This window comes from Bombina bombina, chromosome 1, assembly GCF_027579735.1.
Source record: "Bombina bombina isolate aBomBom1 chromosome 1, aBomBom1.pri, whole genome shotgun sequence".
In the NCBI taxonomy this organism is placed as follows: Eukaryota; Metazoa; Chordata; class Amphibia; order Anura; family Bombinatoridae; genus Bombina; species Bombina bombina.
Window position 1 is genome coordinate 959,582,280 of NC_069499.1, and position 24,125 is coordinate 959,606,404.

The following is a 24,125-nucleotide window of genomic DNA, read 5'->3' on the forward strand; positions in this document are numbered from 1 at the left end:
TAGAAATTGTAAAAAAATAAGAAAACTGATATGGTAATGTGTATACACAAAAACACATACACATACACACATATGCACATACACACGCGCACACATATACACATATACACACACCTATATACACACACACATACACACATATGCACATACACACAAACATACACACGCGCACACATATACACACACCTATATACACACACACATACACACCCACATACACACCCACACACACATATGCACATACACACGCGCACATATACACATATACACACACCTATATACACATACACACACACACACATACACATACGTACACACAAATACCCACACATGCAATCACACGCGCGCGCACATGCACATACACACACACACTACAGTGATCTTCATTTACTCCTGTATATACATTTATACAATGTATGTGGTGGGGGTGGGGAGCGCTAGTAGTATTAGCTGTGAGTAGGACTAGATGTTAGTGATAATTGTATATATTATCTAATTAATTGTGTGTATTATTCACAAAATACTCCTGTGTTTTATCAACCTGTCATGTGTCTTCGTGATAGTGAGTTGTATTTTGTTCTGTGTGTATACCTTTAAGAACCTGGTACTAAATTGTACCTTCAAATTTCCTGTATCTGAAAAAATGTTCTAAAAACTCCTTAGTGTATCATAGTGGTATCCCAGTGCTATATGTATTGTGCTAGTTATATACCTTTGACAACTTGGTACTGTTTGTACCTTAACACCAGTGCTATATATATTTGTGCTGTCGTTATATACCTTTAACAACCTGGTACCGTGGTGTACCTATGGATTCTTGTATCAGAAAAAAATATATTTACACTCCTTCATAATATATAGGGATGACGCTAAACTTATGTATACTCAAATAATATTTATATGACAATTCACATAATAAATACAATGTTGCACAGATAAAATGTTGCACAAAATAAAATCAAAATGGTATCATTAACCACTAATTAATTGCATATGCATACATATAAAAACATGTTGTTCTAAAAAAGGCTACTTAGGTAAGGCTTTTGAAGTAGTATCAAAAACTCCGGAGTACACTCCCTGTGTGTTTCGAATTGAACTTATGGATTATGAATGCAATGTTGCAAAGAGGTGTATAAAAAAGTTGTGGCCACAACTGAGTTCTTTGGATTTCTTTCGTGTCTCCAAATTGAGCAATGATATGCTAGTGTTGCACTCCCCCTAACCGGACTTCTGATCGTGTCTTACCTCGTTGTGTAGGGGTCTTGGGAAGCAGCTCGCTACTGTTATACCTTAATGGAGGACCAGCGTCTCTCCGTTTGAAGTTCCCGGCGGCTTGCTTCCTCTCCCTGACGTCGTATGTTCCACGTGTTCCGTTGGAGGCCAATCAGGTAACCGGATCGTGGGGGGAGTGTGTCTCCTTGTAATCCTGGCTTGCTTGGTTCTTATGCGGCTTTAAAAATCCACACTCAATAGTCTGTCTACGCGTTTCAGCGCTCTCCTGAGCCTTTATCAAGACTTGTAAGAAAACTGATATGGTAATGTGTATACACAAAAACACATACACATACACACATATGCACATACACACATACATACACACGCACACACATATACACATATGCACACACCTATATACACACACACATACACACCCACACACACATACACATACGTACACACAAATACCCACACATGCAATCACACGCGCGCGCACATGCACATACGCACACACACTACAGTGATCTTCATTTACTCCTGTATATACATTTATACAATTACATGTACATGCAGTAAAGTACAAAAGTGAACTATAATCATCTGGTTTTATTTTATCATATATTAAAAAGCAGTAATCAACTAATATGTATTCAATCACAAACTCTTTATGTGCTATTCCAATTTATATGAATTATCTTCTGAACACACCAATACTTCACAAAACTCATAAATAATCTGTTACAAAGTACACTAACACCCCTATACTACCAATTAACCCCTAAACCACCCCCCCCAGCACCGCAAATACTAAAATGAACCTATAAACCCCTAAACCGCCACCCACCCACATCGCGACTACCTAAATTAAAGTATTAACCCCTAATCTGAGGGAACAAAAAATTAACACTAACAAGAAAATCGGTACTCACCATTCATGAAGTCCGACAGCTAAGGTCTTCTTCTTGGCGGTTCCATCTTCATCCAGCACGGGACCACCTTCAGTGTTCATCCTGGTTGCGCTAAGAAGAGGCAGATCGGCGGTAGCACGGTCAACCGACGTGGAGGGTCCTCTTCATGCAATCGTCTGCCGCACACTGAAGATTCAATGCAAGGTACCCCTTCTATATTTAAATCAGCTCTCATTATATTGGCTGATTTGAAATTTTCAGCCAATAGGAATGCAAGGTAGCCCAATATAAAAGGGGTACCTTGCCTTAAATCTTTTGTGTGCAGCAGATGATCGCATGAAGAGGACCCTTAACATCGGATGACCGCGTTGCCGCCAATTCGGGGGTTGGGTGTTGTACTGTTAGGGGGGACTGTGTATTTTATTGTGTAAAAGAGCTGATTTCTTAAGGATAATGCCCTTTTAAGGGCTATTGGTAGTTTATTGTGAGATTACGGGGTGTTTTTATTTTGGGGTGGCTTTTGTTATTTTTGTAATGTTAGGTTTTATTTTTTTTTGTAGTGTTAGGGGTTTTAAATTTTTGTAATTTAGGTTTTTTATTTTTGGTATATTTTATTTTTTTAAAATAGTAATGTTAGGTTTTGTTATAGTTTAAGCTTAGGTTTATTTTATTTCACAGGTAAGTTTTTATTTATTTTAAGGTAGTTATATTGTAACTTTAATTAAAAGTTAGGGGGTGTTAGGTTTAGGGGTTAATAGTTTAATTTAGTTTGTCGCAATGTGGGGAGGTGGCTGTTTAGGAGTTAATAGGTTTATTTAGGGAGTCGCAATGTGGGGGGCCAGCGGTTTAGGGTTTTTTTAGGTTTATTTAGTTAAGGCGATGTGGGGGGCGGCAGTTTAGGGGTTAATGTATTTATTTAGTGTTGGCGATGTGGGGGGACGGCGGTTTAGAGGTTAATAAGTTTATTTAGTGTTGGCGATGTTGAGGATGGCGGTTTAGGGGTTAATAGCTTTATTTAGTGTTGGCGATCTGGGGGGACGGCGGTTTAGGGGTTATTAGACAAGAGGTTTCTGTTAGGGGGGGGGGGGGTTCTACATAGACTACAATGGGGAATGATAAAATGCGGTAGCGTTTTTTTTCCTACATTTTTTCTCCAATGATCTCTATGGGGGAAAACGTGGACGAGCACGCCAAGTCAGAAATTTGTTATTGTGCAGCATGCGGCTTACCGCACAACAAAATAAAGTTTTAGGGTGACTTGTAATACCAGCGGTATAGAAATAGTGGTATGGCCCCATTTGTGTGGTGTTTACACTACGGCTATATACTGCACAACTTTTAATCTGGGTCATTATTTCTATTGGTCCTGCTAGTGGCTCTACTACTTCTCCTGCAAATGCTCTTGTTATTGCCTTTGAATAAGTACATTAATTAAATGCGTGTGTGTATGTGTGTGTATGTATGTGTATATATATATATATATATATATATATACAGTATATATATATATATATATATATATATGTATATATATATGGCAAAAGGAAATCGAGAGAAACAGCACTTATTCTAGGAGTTAATCCATATTCTCACTAGTGGTGGTAATACGATATTTGTAAGTGAATAAAGATAAATAACAGTGTACACGATTACATGAGGACACTCTGTCATGGTATGGAATCACAATGTGATATCACTGGTATTAAGAGTGGTAGTATTGACAGTAATAATAAATAATTCAAAAACCATAAAGTGAAAAAGTTAATTTGGTTGTCTCTAATGGAGACTAGATATCAAATGAGAAATAAGCAGGAACATCTGGTAGGTATTACACTTACTAGAACAAACCTCAATCATATGAGGTAAGTTGCCGCCTCTTGTAAGTGTGAAACTTCCTTGGTCCTGGTGTGGCAGTAGTGGTCAGTCCAAACGGTAGTACCCTTCTCCTCTCAGAGTATGTGCCTTTCCCCTCTTAGAGTATGGACTTTCAGTCCTGATGGAGGCTGGTAGTCTGTTCCCTTCACACTCCCGCAGGATTATGCAAAAGAAATAAAGTGCAGGGACATAGCGTAAAACCGTTTAATAAAAATTAAAGTAATTAAAAACAGACAAATGGCAACTCACATTAGAAGTCCTCAAACATAAGAGGCATGTAGATACACTTAGATACAATTTTGATGTATGAACCCAGTGAATGGTGAAGCTTCAGTTTATAGCATGGTCACAGTCAAGGGTTTATATAAGTTCTTCCAAATGCCACATCAAAAATATTAAATTAAAAGTTTGTGTAGAAACACCAGTTCGTTATTATGCCATATAATCTAACAAACTAAATGGTGAATAACACACAGAGGATATTATAGTTCAAAAAATCAGTCACATACAAAAACCTCCCAATGGAGATAAAAAGAATAAATGTGTATTGTATATATATATAATATGCATATAAAGACTTTTAAAGAGGTATGTTTTAATTTACTAACATCTGGCTAGATGTGAATAATTTCAAACTATGTATAGCTCACTTGGCAGAAAAGGCAAAGCAAGTTTTATAATATGTCAGACATGGTTCTAATTAATGGTATTCTCTGTAACGGAGTCCTGCAGAGCTAGCGTAGCCTGTAGGAATCTAAATTGGCATGAAAAATAAGACAGACTAATGACACCAAGGAAGGACAATAAGCGACCCGAGAGGTGCTGTAATGCTTTAAATACGTTTATTATCAAACCTTCCACCTCGGAGAGATTCTATTTCTAATAAAGGCAGTTAAAATGACAATTTGTTAACTAAATTGATTCATGTAAAGATATATTGTACTTGGATAGTTTATGCTTATGTTTATATAGTTTGCTAGAACCAAAGTTTTTAAATCTTAAAAAAACATTTTCTTGTAAGAAATATTAAACTTTTTATAGTAGGTCGTAAAGACAAACATTTTTATTGCGTCTGAAGACAAATTACATATTTTATTTAATAAAGACTTGACCTTGATGACCTTGGTTTCATAGTAGATAAAAAGTTCAGGTTGATTATACTAACTGAGCGAAGATAAAGTGGTTGTAAACCAGTCATTTGCTTCTCACTGTTCCGCCTCGATTTTTAATAATTGTTTTAAAAAACGAAAAGAGGCAGAGCAGAGCCAATTGTCTGTATGACAGCTCAGGGACATAGTATTTTTTGAAAAGTAATAAAAAATTAAAAGTAGCGTTGTGCTCAATGTTGGCTACATATTAGTTTGCATAGTTTGCAGAAAAAGATGAAGTATTTTTCAGAAATGTTTAATGCTTTAGAGACTCTTTAAAAATAGCAATACAAAATAGTTTAATACAGAATAGTTTAATATAAGAAAAGAAGATAATTATTTCCTTTTCTGAGGTCTTAAATACAGATAAGTGTGCAAATAACTAGTCTTGAAACTGTTAGTTACCAGTAATGAACAAAGCAGTGGCAGCTAGTAACATACAGTAAAGTGATTTAACGCCCTTGGTTATCAGCAACACATAGCTCAGTGATTAGCCTGCTGTGTGTCCCTAACACACAGATCAGTGTTCAAGTGGCAGTAACACTGAGGGAATTGATTTAACACCACTGACTGTAGTTAACACAAAGACCAGTAATTAACCCTTTGGCAGTAAGTAACAATCAGACAGGTTCCCAGGTTGAGTGCTTCTCAAATTATGACACTTAGGGAAGTCTCCCTAAGTGTGATGCGGGAATCCAGACGTGGACCTGTTGCTCAGTGTGCCTAGAGGGATATGGCTGTACTTCACTGACGAGGCCCACAATAGGCCGAAACGTACGTCTGGGGTTTTGCTGTTTCTCACGTTCAGAGAGGGATTGCCTGGTATTTCGGGGCTGGACTGTACTGTGAAGTCAGGATCAGACTGATATGCTTCAGGAAAGTTCTTCTCTGTGAAAGGCACATGTTGAGCAAAAAGAGGCTGCTTCTTGGGCGGTAACTAGCCATAGAACAAGCTATTATGCTAATGTTCGTTACCAGGTTGAGCGCTTCTCTCTTTTTATTTAAACAATCAGACAGTGACTGACCTAGTTTGTCCAAGTTTTAAACATAAAATAAACATGACCCCTGCAACACTTCTAATTGACCCTGTATTCTGCTTATTAGGCACCATTGTGCTTGTGACTTTAGTAGAGAGCTTGTCCCGGCTGCCACACCATAGGCATGTATTACTTATATGGTGGTCCTATTGCACCAGTGCTGGGCACGGGAGGGAATGAGATGTCACCAGTCATCCAGCAAGTGAAAAGTCATAGGAGGAGAGTTGGGGGGGGGGGCATAATAACTTTGACTTTCAGGATGTGTCGTTCTCTGTTTTACTACTGCTGTGTCCAAATATACAAGGGAAGTCATCATCTTTTTCTATATTGGTAGCACTAACCATATTCTTGTCTAATGCATATTTATTGCATCATATGACTATTAAGAGGCACTTAACAAGAAAAAAAGTCAATTTTGCTACCAGACTGTCAAGAGCACTTCTACTGAAGCTCTTTTACAATGAGCAAATAGAATAGATTATCAAGATCTTCGTTTAGTCTGTTTAGGAAACAGTGGTACTTAGTTTGTATCTACATAAATCAAGATATTATCACTAACATGTTGGAACATATATTTTTCTGACAAGATAAGTCATGTGTACATTCATTTTTGTAGTAAAAATGAGATGTATAATACAAAGGATCTTTCCGTAGATTGCTGGATAACAAGACTACTGCACTTCTTTACAGAAGGTGGAAGGTTTAGTCTTCCTGAGGCTTTTTATGACTCAGTATGAGAACAAATCCCTAATGCTTTTAGTAATTAACAAATAAAGGCTGCAACCAAAATGTATTACTCGCCCTACAGTGAATAGGTTAAAAACAATGGCTTCTGTTTTCTCATATCTCTTTTTTTGTTTTCTTTGTATTAACGTTATTAACCCACTTATAGCGCTGCGGAATCTGTTGGCGCTCTACAAGTAACCGATAATAATAATAATAACTTATATAATACTAAGGAGTTTGCCAACATTAAATAAAGATTATATTATTAATACAATAATTGTAATTAGAATTATTAGAAAGTAGACCCCACTATGCTTTGATATTGGACCTGTGGTCAGTTTAAAGGGACAAGAAGTTAAAAATGTAATTATCCCATAAAATTATATTTTAATGGGTGTGGGGGGGGGTACTTTGAAATGCACTTTCATTAGTTGTTTTGCTTTCTTTCCCTGAAATCTAAAACTAATTTATTTATTTTTTTACTTCCCCCAGGGAGGTTGTAGTGTATCCTGCAGAATTTAGAACACTGGCCATGCATCATACCTTATTTACATCTGTCCCTAACTGGCCACAGCAAAGAAGATAACAGAAGAATACTTAAAGGGACAGTCAACACAAAAATTGTTATAGTTTAAAAAGATAGATAACGCCTTTACTACCCATTCCCCAGCATTGCACAAAAAACAAGGTTATATTAACATACTTTATAACCTTTAAACCTCTAAATTTTTGTCTGTTTCTAAGTCCCTGAAGACAGCCCCAAGACCACATGCTTTTGTATTTGCTTTTCACATCAGGGGAAGCTAGTTCATGTGAGCTATATAGATAATATTGTGCTGACGCCCGTGGATTCTAACAACACAGCACTAATTGGCTTAAATGCAAGTCAACTGATAAAGTCATGTGATCAGGGGGGCATCAGAAGATGCTTAGAAACAAGGTAATTACATAGGTAAAAAGTGTAATACAATTTTTCTGTGCAAAACTGGGGAATGGGTAATAAAAGGATTATCTATCTTTTAAAACCATAAAAAAAAAATTAAGGTGACTGTCCCTTTAAGAGGCTTTTTCATGGACCATGTCCCTGGACTGCAAAACTCTACAGATTTTCCCTACAGAATGATAGTTTTTCATAAATACAAAACATTTCATTTGTATGCAGATGTTTGCCAGTGTGGTCTCTCTCTCTCTCTCTCTCTCTCTCTCTCTCTCTCTCTCTCTCTCTCTCTCTATATATATATATATATATATATATATATATATCATTTATTTTTTTAATATCTTTGCATAGGTTAAACACATTGTTGTATACATTCAATAGTACAATAATGGAATATTCTAAGATATTGCATTTTCTTTTGGATTTTGTCCTTTTAAAGACTGTGTTATATCATGCCTAGTGTATCTGCCTTTCTGATGCCCAACTCTTTGCTTTGCAGAAGGACAGTACCATATGGACTTTCTAGTTACAGAGGGCGTTTCAGAGGGAAGCGGTCGATAGAAAAGACTCACAGCAGCTCAGAGGGAAAGGCTCGGTGCTCCTGTATAGATCTCACAGACCAGCAGTGCGTCAGTTTCTGTGCTCGTAGGAAAAGGTGAGCACCAATCAAACTACAGCAACTCCCTAACGACACAGTAATTAAACATATCCCGTTGTAAAACCTTTTTTTAATATTATTCAAGCCAACAACTTATTGTGTCTGCTTTTAATTAAGAAACAAAAGATTTTATTCATAAAGCACATGCAAGTCCTTTGTCTTCCCTAAACATGTAACCTTGGAATGTAACAATTAAATTAAAAGGGGATTTGTGTGAATTTAAAAATATTCATTTGCTCGTTTTATGTCATTCCAGGATGTGAAGATTTAATTGTTTTCTGTTTTGTTTCTTTGCTATACTTTTTCATGTGCAAAAGACTTGAAAATAATTTGAGACATTTTTTGCAGAAGTATATTTACATGTTATGCAACCCCCTCCCCCCCCCAACAATAAGTTTTATTATGTAAAGTCCTTTACTTCTGTTCTACAAATGGTTGTTTTTTTGGCAAATTCACAGCCTGTGGTCACTCAGGCCTAGATTTGGAGTTCGGCGGTAAAAGGGCTGTTAACGCTCCGCGGGCTTTTTTCTGGCCGCACCATAAATTTAACTCTGGTATCGAGAGTTCAAACAAATGCTGCGTTAGGCTCCAAAAAAGGAGCGTAGAGCATTTTTACCGCAAATGCAACTCTCGATACCAGAGTTGCTTACGGACGCGGCCGGCCTCAAAAACGTGCTCGTGCACGATTCCCCCATAGGAAACAATGGGGCTGTTTGAGCTGAAAAAAAACCTAACACCTGCAAAAAAGCAGCGTTCAGCTCCTAACGCAGCCCCATTGTTTCCTATGGGGAAACACTTCCTACGTCTGCACCTAACACTCTAACATGTACCCCGAGTCTAAACACCCCTAACCTTACACTTATTAACCCCTAATCTGCCGCCCCCGCTATCGCTGACCCCTGCATATTTTTTTTAACCCCTAATCTGCCGCTCCGTAAACCGCCGCAACCTACGTTATCCCTATGTACCCCTAATCTGCTACCCCTAACACCGCCGACCCCTATATTATATTTATTAACCCCTAACCTGCCCCCCACAACGTCGCCGACACCTGCCTACACTTATTAACCCCTAATCTTCCGAGCGGACCTGAGCGCTACTATAATAAAGTTATTAACCCCTAATCCGCCTCACTAACCCTATCATAAATAGTATTAACCCCTAATCTGCCCTCCCTAACATCGCCGACACCTAACTTCAATTATTAACCCCTAATCTTCCGATCGGAGCTCACCGCTATTCTAATAAATGGATTAACCCCTAAAGCTAAGTCTAACCCTAACACTAACACCCCCCTAAGTTAAATATAATATTTATCTAACAAAATAAATTAACTCTTATTAAATAACTTATTCCTATTTAAAGCTAAATACTTACCTGTAAAATAAATCCTAATATAGCTACAATATAAATTATAATTATATTATAGCTATTTTAGGATTAATATTTATTTTACAGGCAACTTTGTAATTATTTTAACCAGGTACAATAGCTATTAAATAGTTTAGAACTATTTAATAGTTACCTAGTTAAAATAATAACAAATTTACCTGTAAAATAAATCCTAACCTAAGTTATAATTAAACCTAACACTACCCTATCAATAAAATAATTAAATAAACTACCTACAATTACCTACAATTAACCTAACACTACACTATCAATAAATTAATTAAACACAATTCCTACAAATAAATACAATTAAATAAACTAGCTAAAGTACAAAAAATAAAAAAGAACTAAGTTACAGAAAATAAAAAAATATTTACAAACATAAGAAAAATATTACAACAATTTTAAACTAATTACACCTACTCTAAGCCCCCTAATAAAATAACAAAGCCCCCCAAAATAAAAAATTCCCTACCCTATTCTAAATTAAAAAAGTTACAAGCTCTTTTACCTTACCAGCCCTGAACAGGGCCCTTTGCGGGGCATGCCCCAAGAATTTCAGCTCTTTTGCCTGTAAAAAAAAACATACAATACCCCCCCCAACATTACAACCCACCACCCACATACCCCTAATCTAACCCAAACCCCCTTAAATAAACCTAACACTAATCCCCTGAAGATCTTCCTACCTTGTCTTCACCATCCAGGTATCACCGATCCGTCCTGGCTCCAAGATCTTCATCCAACCCAAGCGGGGGTTGGCGATCCATAATCCGGTCCAGAAGAGGCTCCAAAGTCTTCCTCCTATCCGGCAAGAAGAGGACATCCGGACCGGCAAACATCTTCTCCAAGCGGCATCTTCGATCTTCTTCCATCCGGAGCGAAGCGGCAGGATCCTGAAGACCTCCAGCGCGGAACATCCATCCGGACCGACGACTGAATGACGAATGACTGTTCCTTTAAGGGACGTCATTCAAGATGGCGTCCCTCGAATTCCGATTGGCTGATAGGATTCTATCAGCCAATCGGAATTAAGGTAGGAATTTTCTGATTGGCTGATGGAATCAGCCAATCAGAATCAAGTTCAATCCGATTGTTCCGATCAGCCAATAGAATGCGAGCTCAATCTGATTGGCTGATTGGATCGGCCAATCGGATTGAACTAGATTCTGATTGGCTGATTCCATCAGCCAATCAGAAAATTCCTACCTTAATTCCGATTGGCTGATAGATTCCTATCAGCCAATCGGAATTCGAGGGACGCCATCTTGGATGACGTCCCTTAAAGGAACAGTCATTCGTCGTTCAGTCGTCGGTCCGGATGGATGTTCCGCGCTGGAGGTCTTCAGGATCCTGCCGCTTCGCTCCGGATGGAAGAAGATCGAAGATGCCGCTTGGAGAAGATGTTTGCCGGTCCGGATGTCCTCTTCTTGCCGGATAGGAGGAAGACTTTGGAGCCTCTTCTGGACCGGATTATGGATCGCCAACCCCCGCTTGGGTTGGATGAAGATCTTGGAGCCAGGACGGATCGGTGATACCTGGATGGTGAAGACAAGGTAGGAAGATCTTCAGGGGATTAGTGTTAGGTTTATTTAAGGGGGGTTTGGGTTAGATTAGGGGTATGTGGGTGGTGGGTTGTAATGTTGGGGGGGGGTATTGTATGTTTTTTTTTACAGGCAAAAGAGCTGAAATTCTTGGGGCATGCCCCGCAAAGGGCCCTGTTCAGGGCTGGTAAGGTAAAAGAGCTTGTAACTTTTTTAATTTAGAATAGGGTAGGGAATTTTTTATTTTGGGGGGCTTTGTTATTTTATTAGGGGGCTTAGAGTAGGTGTAATTAGTTTAAAATTGTTGTAATATTTTTCTTATGTTTGTAAATATTTTTTTATTTTCTGTAACTTAGTTCTTTTTTATTTTTTGTACTTTAGCTAGTTTATTTAATTGTATTTATTTGTAGGAATTGTGTTTAATTAATTTATTGATAGTGTAGTGTTAGGTTAATTGTAGGTAATTGTAGGTAGTTTATTTAATTATTTTATTGATAGGGTAGTGTTAGGTTTAATTATAACTTAGGTTAGGATTTATTTTACAGGTAAATTTGTTATTATTTTAACTAGGTAGCTATTAAATAGTTCTTAACTATTTAATAGCTATTGTACCTGGTTAAAATAATTACAAAGTTGCCTGTAAAATAAATATTAATCCTAAAATAGCTATAATATAATTATAATTTATATTGTAGCTATATTAGGATTTATTTTACAGGTAAGTATTTAGCTTTAAATAGGAATAATTTATTTAATAAGAGTTAATTTATTTCGTTAGATGTAAATGATATTTAACTTAGGGGGGTGTTAGTGTTAGGGTTAGACTTAGCTTTAGGGGTTAATCCATTTATTAGAATAGAGGTGAGCTCCGGTCGGCAGATTAGGGGTTAATAATTGAAGTTAGGTGTCGGCGATGTTAGGGAGGGCAGATTAGGGGTTAATACTATTTATGATAGGGTTAGTGAGGCGGATTAGGGGTTAATAACTTTATTATAGTAGCGCTCAGGTCCGCTCGGCAGATTAGGAGTTAATAAGTGTAGGCAGGTGTCGGCGACGTTGTGGGGGGCAGATTAGGGGTTAATAAATATAATATAGGGGTCGGCGGTGTTAGGGGTAGCAGATTAGGGGTACATAGGGATAACGTAGGTGGCGGCGCTTTGCGGTCGGAAGATTAGGGGTTAATTATTTTAAGTAGCTGGCGGCGATGTTGTGGGGGGCAGGTTAGGGGTTAATAAATATAATATAGGGGTCGGCGGTGTTAGGGGTAGCAGATTAGGGGTACATAAGTATAACGTAGGTGGCGGTCGGCAGATTAGGGGTTAAAAATTTTAATCGAGTGGCGGCGATGTGGGGGGAGCTCGGTTTAGGGGTACATAGGTAGTTTATGGGTGTTAGTGTACTTTAGGGTACAGTAGTTAAGAGCTTTATGAACCGGCGTTAGCCAGAAAGCTCTTAACTCCTGCTATTTTCAGGCGGCTGGAATCTTGTCGTTAGAGCTCTAACGCTCACTTCAGAAACGACTCTAAATACCAGCGTTAGAAAGATCCCATTGAAAAGATAGGCTACGCAAATGGCGTAGGGGGATCTGCGATATGGAAAAGTCGCGGCTGAAAAGTGAGCGTTAGACCCTTTAATCACTGACTCCAAATACCAGCGGGCGGCCAAAACCAGCGTTAGGAGCCTCTAACGCTGGTTTTGACGGCTACCGCCGAACTCCAAATCTAGGCCTAAGAGAGGATAATCAGGCAGAGCCAGAGAGATCCTTTACTGTACAAGATGACAAAACACACTGTCACTTCAAATTTAGTTCCTGGACAGTTTATAAAACAACAACAACAACAAAAAATCTAAATTTGCATCAGCTCTGTAGATAAAGCTTTATTGACACAGACAGTGGTTCTGTGACATGTAACAGTGTGAACATTAAAGGGACATGAGTATACAATTTTAAACAACTTTCCAGTTTATCTCTATCAAATTTGTTTTGTTTTCTTGGTATCCTTTGTTGAAGGAGCAACGATGCACTACTGGGAGCTAGCTGAGTGAGTCAACGACAATAAGCATATATCTGCCAACCGGCAGCTAGCACCTTAGTATGCTTTTCAACAAAGGATACCAAAAGAACAAAGCAAATTAAAAGGGAATGTTGTTTAAAACTGCATGCTCTGTCTGAATAATGAATGCTTAATTTTGACTTTAACTGTCCCTTTAAAGTGACATTCTAAAGCAAGCATTGCTTGCTTTAATTGTTAGAGCAGGTCATTTTTTGTTTCAGACTCAGAGTTGTGTTTAACCCCCTTACAGGTAGTCCCGCTAGGGAGCCACACACATTGCAGCTTCCATACAGAATTCTTCTGTGATTGGCTGCTATGTGGGACGAACCAGAAAGGTTACAAAGAAACTTAAATAACAGAAGTAAATTGGAAAGTTTTTTAAAAGTGTATGCGCTATCTGAACGATGAAAGAACATTTTTGGGATTTCCTGTCCCTTTAAAGTATGAAAAACTGGGCACTAAACTGGTTTAACCCTATCTGAGAATTGATATGTAACTTAAGGTGACCAGATTTTTAAAATGAAATCCGGGGACATTTTATTTTAAACCCCTTACAGTAAATTATATTTTGCCTCTACAATCATCACTTGCAAAACTAACCAGCCAGGTCAAATCCTGCGTATGTGTTTAATCCCTGCTTTGTTCCCCTCAAAAAAAAAAAAAAGGCCTAGTAAAATTTAGAAAGCCGGGGGGTTTCCCACATTGCTTACCTATCTTCTACCACCAGTCCGAGCAGCGTGATCCATTAATCGAGGTTGAGGATTCCAGGCCTGTATAGGACCAGCTCAAACACCTACATAAAAAAAAGTAATTTTATTGATAACCTTATTCTTTGATAGAGAACTACAATTCCTTTTTTTCCAAAAAACACAAGTAAAAATGTCAAACGTATACTATAACATACCCCTTTCGGTTTTTAACATGCACGCATTACTCAATGCCAAAGATACAAATCTCTTTTACAAGCTTTAGTAATAATGCCTCACAATAGGCCACTAGTAAAATCAATCACCAGAAGATACCCCTACTTTGTAGTTTTTGACCAATCAAAATCTTAGTAAGATTACGTACTTCTAAAAATTACAATTTAATATACTAGACCTACCTAACAAGGGCTCAGCCTCTCTATTCCATTGCGCCTGCACATATATAACATACTTCCGCTATTGACTAAACACTAACAACCAATGATAACTTATCTTACACCTTTGAGCCCTTGCAATGCGGGACTGTCAACCCCATGCAGCACCTCACAATCTATAAAGAGAGGGGTCTGACGCTTATAGCTTCAGTTGCGCTGTGAGCGCCAGCGGTGAAGTAACCAGGGGAAGCGGAACCGCTGCTGTAGCTGTACGCAACTAATCAGTGTCTGAAACAGATTAATCTATCAATTTCCCACGAACACCTCTAACATGCACGGGGCTCCAACCGTCTTCTCGGGTACTTTTCAGGGGGCATAATTTTTCCCTCAATCCGGGGACTGTCCCCTAAAATCGGGGACATCTGGTCACCCTACATTGTAACTGTCAGGGGCTGATCTATAGTCCACCTACTGATTTCCCTGGTTGACTCTCTAGTCTTCCAGTACTTTAGTGGAGGCAGCTGGTAACCTTACTTAGAACGTCAAATACAATAATATTGATAGAACAATCAGTTCTTAGCTGGATGCACCAATAACCAAAAGATGAATAAACTAAACAGTATTTGAATATAGTGATGTAAAATTAATGAATTTTCTGTCTGCTTCCTCTTCAAAAACCACCACTCCACAGGAATATGGGGATATATTCTAAAAAACACAACTTCTAGACACATAAAATAACACACAGGATGAAGAATACTCACAATAAGTTGAGCACTATAAAGTACATACTCTGGCAGTCTGGACCTTTAAGTGCCGTCCTTCAAGCTCCTAAAGGTCCAGACTGCTAGAGTTGCACGTTATAGTGCTCAACTATGTGTTTCATATGTTGCCTACACAAATAAATTGCAAGGGATATCGTACTGATTTTCTTACACCTATTGCCCTTTTTGTAAGGGAATTAAAACAATTGCTAAATTCCTAATGATGTGTTGTTTTCTTCATAGCAAAAGATCTTCACAGAAAAAGACACAGTCAGCCAGCAAATTAAAGCAGATGCAGATACATGCTGTGGCATGAAACCCTCTGCCCTGGTGTGCAGCCTGCAGCCAACAGGTACAAATCAACTAACTTGTAGACTGTATAAAGCATTCCCCAGCTAAATAAGGTCTGACAAAGAGAAATAGGCACATAGAAGTAATGCACAAGCCCAGAAACAGGAAAATAGCTAGGAATTCAGATGTGTGTGAATATGACTCAGTAACATTTCTTGTCTTTATTTTTATGGCTTTAGAGAAGAAGCTCCAGATTAGGTAATGTCTGCAGGTTTTACACATGGATGGTCTTTAGCAGAACTGATTATCCATTTCACATGAGGGGCTACATTTGCTTTTATTTGCAGGAGTTAATGAATAGTATCAAAGGAACATAAGACACTGTTATTGCCTGATTTATATCCAGAACAGAGAAGATAAACGTAGTCATGAGTATGTTTCTGGATTGCTCAGAGACAGAAAACACAGTTTCACATATTTATTTTGTATGAAGCTCTTTTTGCAATGTAGTGTTTAACTGTGGCTATATACTATATATAATAAGTAATGTCCCTTTAACAGCTACACAAGCTGTTATAAACTAACTCTGAACAACAAAAGGTATTCCAGCCTCCAAGAAATTTAAAACGAACCTTTATTTTCTTACATGGGGTCCTCAGAAAAAAACATACAACGTTTCAAGCCTGCTATAGGCCCTTAATCATGTATAAACTAACTCTGAGCAGTGATCTGGCATTGATCAGATTTGTGCTGAAATCTGTCTGGAAACACGATGAAGTCATATGTGTGATATTGTATAAACCGTGACAGACACTTACAGGATCCTCTTTGATTTGGTGTCTGCTCCATTTCTTTTTAGTTTCTGCTCTGACATTCTGTTCTCTACGGTTAAATAGGCTTTTAGAAGTGGAGCGTCATTGCCTCTAGGCTGGACTGATTAAAAAAATAAATATCTCCTTAATTTAAAGGGACAATTGAAAAAATAAAATTTTCTAATGGGGTTTTTTACAATTGTACCATCGCTTGCAAATAACTGTGTTTGCGGTGGAGTTAGACAGATTTAGATTAGCATTGCACTAGAGGGACGCAGCTGAACACATGTAGTGAGCCAATCACAAGAAGCATATATGTGTAGCCACCAATCACCAGTTAGCTCCCAGTAGTGCATTGCTGCTCTGGAGCTGAGTTAAACTATGTATTTAATCCCTTTGCACAAATTAAACACATAGTTATATGCACGCGGTAGTGCAATAATAAAATACTCGTTATGGGACATCAAACACCAAATATATTTCATGCACCTCCCTTGAATTATAGGAACAGCAGTTTTGGAACCTAAGTTTTACTACGGGTACCTGAAGAAGGAGACTTGCTGCACATGTGCAAACAGGTCAGCAATTTAATGTAGCAAAAGCTAGATTTCAACATGGCGGCACTCGTGACTAGAGGAAGTCGGGGAATAGCCTCACATGGTTAAATTAATTTAAGAAGCTTAAAAAAAGAAAAGAAAAAGGCTGCACTCAAGTGCCCTGGCTGTACTTTGGAAAACCTTGAGCTATTGTTTTGCAATAAACTCATGCTCTAATCAGCCATTCAGTAGAATGTTGCAGGGTCAAGACTGGATGAACTTTAGTTTCACTTTGGTTTAGTGAAGAAAGAAAAAATATTCAGAGTTAGATTACTGGAAAATTGTGCAAAATAAACTATAAAAGAGTAAATTACAGACTTTCTTTACTGCTTATAATTAAATGCAGTTTTTTTTAGCAAGAGACAGAGAAGCTTACAGAATAGTAGTTACGTTTCTGGCTGCTTTCCACATTTTGAAGATGATTAGAATTAGCATGGAATTCACCACAAATCAACCATAACCTTGACTACCTAACCCTGTTGAACCATGAACTACTGATTCCGCTTAAGTACAATTAACCTAAACCCAGTGCAAGTGGAATTAACCCTAACCTAAATTATATGTAGCTTTAGAATATTATATATTAGAATCATCTGTGTTTCACTATTTAGAGACATTTGAAGTCTAAAAAAGGCCATTAAGCTCAAAAATGTTTCATCATGTTTAGGAAAGAGCAGAATTGTGACCCATGAAAAAAAATATCATTCAAAATGTCAAATGAAAGCTGCTTAAATTGTCAGTGAAACAAACAGAAAATGCGTGTTTGTGCACTGTCAGATCAAGGCAGCTCTACTGAAGATCAGGGGTAACATTCAACAAGCATAACAATAAACAAAAAATGTTTGATTAAGCATTACAAACTGCCTATATACCAACATCTTTTTAGATAGAAACACAATTATTTCCATTTCCTTTTTAAAAAAAGTAGACTTGGACAAATCTGACGGCTATGATTTCCGGTTTACAGCTTTACAGATCTATTGGCGTGAATACTTTTATAGACTATCAAAATCTGGGGCCCGATCCGATATGCAGCGTCGCCCCCAAAACGCCAAATTTTGCACTGGTTTGGTATCACATATACGGCGTAACATAGAAGTTACGCTCGTATATTTTACCCTTCGGCTGTAGTTTTTTGGCCCATAGAGTGATATACCAAACCTGCGCAGTTTGGTATCTAATATACAGCGTAAGGACTTACGTGGCGAAAATGGAGAAATCTTACTCCATTTTCACCTCGCTACAAAATGCAGGCGTAGTAAGCCTTATGCTGAGTATTGGACACCGTAAATCCCTAAACTACCTGCAAAATAAAACCTAACACCTAACGCATGCGCAATATCTATCTACCTGTCAACCGCAATCCCCCGCCGCAATCCCTAATAAAGTGTTTAACCCCTAAACCGCCGCTCCCGGACCCCGCCTCCACCTACATTATATGTATTACCCCCTAATCTGATCCCCCTACACCGCCGCCACCTATTTTAACTATATTAACCCCTAATATGATCCCCCTACACCACCGCCACCTATTTTAAATATATTAACCCCTAATATGATCCCCCTACACCGCCGCCACCTATATTACATTTTAAACCCCTAATCTAATCCCCCCTAAACCGCCACTACCTATATTAAATATATTAACCACTAACCCTAACTCCCCCTAACTTAATTATTATTGAAATAAATGTAAATAATATTAATATTATTAACTAAATTATTCCTATTTAAAACTAAATACTTACCTATAAAATAAACCCTAAGATAGCTACAATATAATTAATAATTACATTGTAGCTATTTTAGGGTTTATATTTATTTTACAGGTAACTTTGAATTTATTTTAACTAGGTACAATAGCTATTAAATAGTTAATAACTATTTAATAGCTACCTAGTTAAAATAATTACCAAATTACCTGTAAAATAAATCCTAACCTAAGTTACCATTACACCTAACACTACCCTATCAATAAATAAATTAAATAAACTACAATTATCTCAGCTAAAATACAATTAAATACACTAAACTATATTACAAAAGCAAACAAACACTAAATTACAAAAAATAAAAAAGATTACAAGAATTTTAAGCTAATTACACCTAATCTAAGCCCCCTAATAAAATAAAAAAGCCCCCCAAAATAATAAAATTTCCCTACCCTAAACTAAATTAAAAAAGTAATCAGCTCTATTACCAGCCCTTAAAAGGGCCTTTTGCGGGACATTGCCCCAAAGTAATCAGCTCTTTTACCTGTAAAAAAAAGAACAACCCTCCCCCATTACAACCCACCACCCACACACTCCTACTCTAAAACCCACCCGATCCCCCCTTAAAAAACCTAAGTCTAACCCTCAAGTGGTCCTTACCTGTCCTGAAGACCGGCGGAAAAGGTCCTGTTCAAGGGTGAGAAGTCTTCTTCCAAGCGGCGACATCTTCTTCTTCCAGGAACCAGCCGGCACGGTTGTTCTTTTTTTTACAGGTAACAGAGCTGATTACTTTGGGGCAATGCCCCACAAAAGGCCTTTTAAGCGCTGGTAATAGAGCTGATTACTTTTTTAATTTAGTTTAGGGTAGGGAAATTTTATTATTTTGGGGGGCTTTTTTATTTTATTAGGGGGCTTAGATTAGGTGTAATTAGTTTAAAATTCTTGTACTCTTTTTTATTTTTTGTAATTTAGTGTTTGTTTTTGTAATATAGTTTAGTGTATTTAATTGTATTTTAGTTGAGATAATTGTAGTTTATTTAATTAATTTATTGATAGGGTAGTGTTAGGTGTAATGGTAACTTAGGTTAGGATTTATTTTACAGGTAATTTGGTAATTATTTTAACTAGGTAGCTATTAAATAGTTATTAACTATTTAATAGCTATTGTACCTAGTTAAAATAAATACAAAGTTACCTGTAAAATAAATATAAACCCTAAAATAGCTACAATGTAATTGTTAGTTATATTGCAGCTATCTTAGGGTTTATTTTATAGGTAAGTATTAAGTTTTAAATAGGAATAATTTAGTTAATAATATTAATATTATTTAGATTTATTTCAATAATAATTAAGTTAGGGGGTGTTAGGGTTAGACTTAGGTTTAGGGGTAATATAGTTAATATAGGTGGCGGCGGTGTAGGGGGATCATATTAGGGGTTAATATATTTAAAATAGGTGGCGGCAGTGTAGGGGGATCATATTAGGGTTAATATAGTTAAAATAGGTGGCGGCGGGGTAGGGGGCTCAGATTAGGGGTTAATATAGTTAATGTAGGTGGTGGCAGGGTAGGGGGCTCAGATTAGGGGTTTAATATAGTTAATGTAGGTGGCAGCGGGGTAAGGGGCTCACATTAGTGGGTAATATATATAATATAGGTGGCGGGGGTGTAGGGGGCTCTGATTAGGGGGTAATAAATTTAATATAGGTGGCGGCGGTGTAGGGGAATCATATTAGGGGTTAATAAATTTAATATAGCTGGCGGCGGTGTAGGGGGATCAGATTAGGGGTTAATAGACTTAATATAGGTAGCGGCGGTGTAGGGGGATCAGATTAGGGGGTAATAGAGTTAATATGGGTGGCGGCAGTGTAGGGGGCTCAGATTGGGGGGGTAATACATTTAATGTAGCTGGCGGCGGTGTAGGGGGCTCAGATTAGGGGGTAATACATTTAATGTAGCTGGTGGCAGGGTCTGGGAGCGGCGGTTTAGGGGTTAATATATTTATTATTAGGAGTGAGAGGGGGGATTGCGGATAGAGGGATATACGTGTCGGTATGATGTTTGGGAGGCGTGTTAGACAGTTACATGATATTTTATACTTTAGTTTTTTTAGGCGGCGACAGTTTCTAAAGTGCCGTAAGTCACTGGCGACTCCAGAAATGTGTACTTACGCTTATTTCAGGACATCGCTAGTTTGTCCGACTTACAGCACTTTAGCAACTGTCGGCGCCATATATGTGATAGGTCGATGTGCGAGGTAAAACTACGGGCGGTGCAGGTTTCTACGCTTGCGCCGAAACTTGCACCGTATATAGGATCTCGCCCCTGGTCTCTACTAAGATGCAAACAAAACCAACTGTACAAGAGAGTCAGACAGAATTCAGTTGACACAAACTCATTTCCAATTTAGTTTTTAACCGATCCCATGTCTATCTTTGGTAAAGACCATGTTCCAAAACAGAAACACTCAACTCCAATTCTTATGGGGCATCAATTAAAGGAGGGTTTGAGATGATGTTTAAAAAATAATCAAATTAAGAGAACCTGACTGGTTGGCAATTTTTGTTCTAAAAGTAACCTAGTAAACAAGAGTTGCATATTTTGTGAACATTAAAGGGGCGGTCATGACCTGATATTTTAATGTAAAATGTGTAGTATGTGTAGTAAAAGAACCTATACTCAATATTTATTTTGCCACATTTTATTGCCTCAGTGCTGACAATGCACCTTGTTGAATTTTCAAGGCTAACTCTGCTGATTATATGCACTTTATACACAATTTTAAATACATTTTAATAACAAAACTAATTTTAACAAAAACTTTATCTAGAAAACTGCATAGTATCCTAAGGCTTTATATCTAGTCACATTTTTAACCAATAACTTGTAATATCAAAAGAAGAAAATTGCACAAGGTGGTACATAAAGTAAGGTTCCTATCCTGGGCCAATAATGCAAAGAAAAAAAAGTGAATGAATTAGAGCATGCACTTTCTGAAGTTTATTATTGTTTTGTATGAAGATCAGATATTAGAACAGTGGGGGAAAGGGGAGTGCATTTGTTTGTATTCTTTATAAGGGTAACCACTAAGTAATTCCACTTTTCTATCTTTAACAGGTTTTCAAGATGTTGACTTGGACAACTAAGTTACAGTGGAACTCTTGATTAATGGTCTAGCACATTAGCTATTGGCTGACTTGCAGAATATGGACAATTTCAGCCCCTGATGAGCATCACATGTTTTAGTGAAGGCCTAAGAGACTTTATAAAAGTTTATTGTTCAAAAGAGACGTCTTTACCTCATTTAAACTGCATGGAGAAGACAAGAGATTTCAGTCTTTGTGTTTTTTATTCACAACGAAAGAAAGAAGGTGGAAAAAGAAGTGTTCTGATCATATTTAACTTCAGTGGTTTTAGGCTTTAGAAATCAAACACATGAAATATATATATATATATTTAACCCCCTCACTGCCAGGAGGCATTTGTGTATTGATGAAAATACTCTGGTGCTGAAAGTGTTAAATCCAGTTACATTCAACTATTTTTGCCAGCCCAGGAATTAAATAGAGAAATATTTTTTTAAAATTTGTTTTTGTCTGTTTCCGTTTAAATTAGTTATTTTAATGTATATGCACAGTTTTCTTAAAAAACAAACAAAAAATACAAAACAACTTTATATTGTGCAGCATTGACAGTCAGCTGATCAAAAGTAGAAAATCATCCATGTTGCTTCAGCACAACCCAAGTACAGGTACAGCTAAACTGGTCTAATCCCTTGTGCAGGGCCGGATTAACCTCAGGAAACCACTCTCCCTTACGTGCCAAACACACACACAAATATATATATATATATATATATATACACACATATACACACACACAAACATATATGTATGTATCTGCTGTGTGTTTGTATGTGTGCATATATATATATATATATAAATATATATAAATGTGTATACAAACACACAAACATATATATATATATATATGCATACACACACACAAAGGTAATATATGTATGTATGTATATATATATATATGTATATATATATATATATATATATATATATATATATATGTCGTATATACATGCATTCACTGGTCTTATTACAGTCCAAAAACATTTATTGGGAAATATATCTTACATAAAAAATTAGTGATGTTGCGGTACACATTTATCCCTTCATTAGGCAAACCGTATATGTATTTACAGACAACTAAAATAGTGTAACACAAATTGTAACCCACCAATCACAAATATGATGCAAATAGTAATGCTGAAACGGCTGGGTGGGTTGATCCTTTGTGCATAACTAATCGGTAGAGGAGACTTTTTATTGCTACGTAAACGAGCAGCACCTCCACATCCAAAACTAAGTTGTTGTAGATAACACAGAGAATATAGATACCCAATGTCACAAATTTTTGGACAGCCTCAGTAACTTGTGAATAAACAGTGAACACCTAAACATGCATTGAAGGCAAATAATAACACAAGGTTTGCAAACCTTATTTATAAAGACATTATTAAATGAAGTCAGGGTTATGTTACAAGCAGAGATAATTAAATGACTCTAAACTGTTGATATGTAGGGAGTAACATACTTTTAAAGGACTGATGCCTTAAAATAAATAGCACTCATGATCTTGAATTTTGGTGCTCTAACATCATTTGAATTCTAGGGGTAATCCAATGAGTACTTTTAGTTTTAATTCACTATTTCTATGATATTTGTCACTGGTGGGTTACAATTGGTCTTACGCTATTCATGTTTTCTGTCTATACATATGTGTTTTGTCTGATGAAGGGTTGAATGTGCCCCAAAAGGTCACTTTTTATGTAAAATATATGTCCCAATAAATATTTTTGGATTGTCTTGTATACTTGTTTTGAGAATATCACATTGTGGCAGTTGTAGACCTGGAAACATACCTTTTTTGTGAGAGTGCTGGGCCTTATGCTATACACAATGTGTACATCATATATATATATATATATATATATATATATATATATATATGTGTGTGTGTGTGTGTGTGTGTGTGTGTGTGTGTGTGTGTGTGTGTGGTGTGTTTTTGCTTTTAGTTCATTTGGAGTGTGGAAAAGCTTTGTGTTAATTACATGTCCCTTAAAGAAGCTATTTAGCCAGTAGCACTAGTTACAATTACGGAGGCTAAATAATAAAACATACGCTACATTTCAGGAAAAGGAAAATATTTTAAAAATAAATAAAAACATGGATATTATATTGACATACAAGAAAGTTGCTGGGTTTGTGCTGATTGTCATTTAGTTGTTTAAATAATATTGTTATCAGCACAGATATACTGGTAATGCCAGCAATATAATTATCAACTGCAAAT

At 37.1% G+C, this 24,125-nt stretch overlaps 1 protein-coding gene across 2 annotated transcripts in view; it reads left to right on the top strand.

The window, feature by feature from the left end:
- The window catches only part of EDN3 (endothelin 3), a 275,790-nt gene extending 252,147 nt beyond the window's left edge, over positions 1 to 23,643 (top strand). For both annotated transcript variants that reach the window (XM_053705367.1, XM_053705397.1), the window contains 3 exons: positions 8,355 to 8,510; positions 15,592 to 15,700; positions 21,876 to 23,643. In XM_053705367.1, the coding sequence (XP_053561342.1) occupies positions 8,355 to 8,510; positions 15,592 to 15,664 (229 nt within the window). In that variant the 3' untranslated portion in view covers positions 15,665 to 15,700; positions 21,876 to 23,643. The remainder of the gene's footprint in view (positions 1 to 8,354; positions 8,511 to 15,591; positions 15,701 to 21,875) is intronic.
- Positions 23,644 to 24,125: the final 482 nt, after the last annotated feature.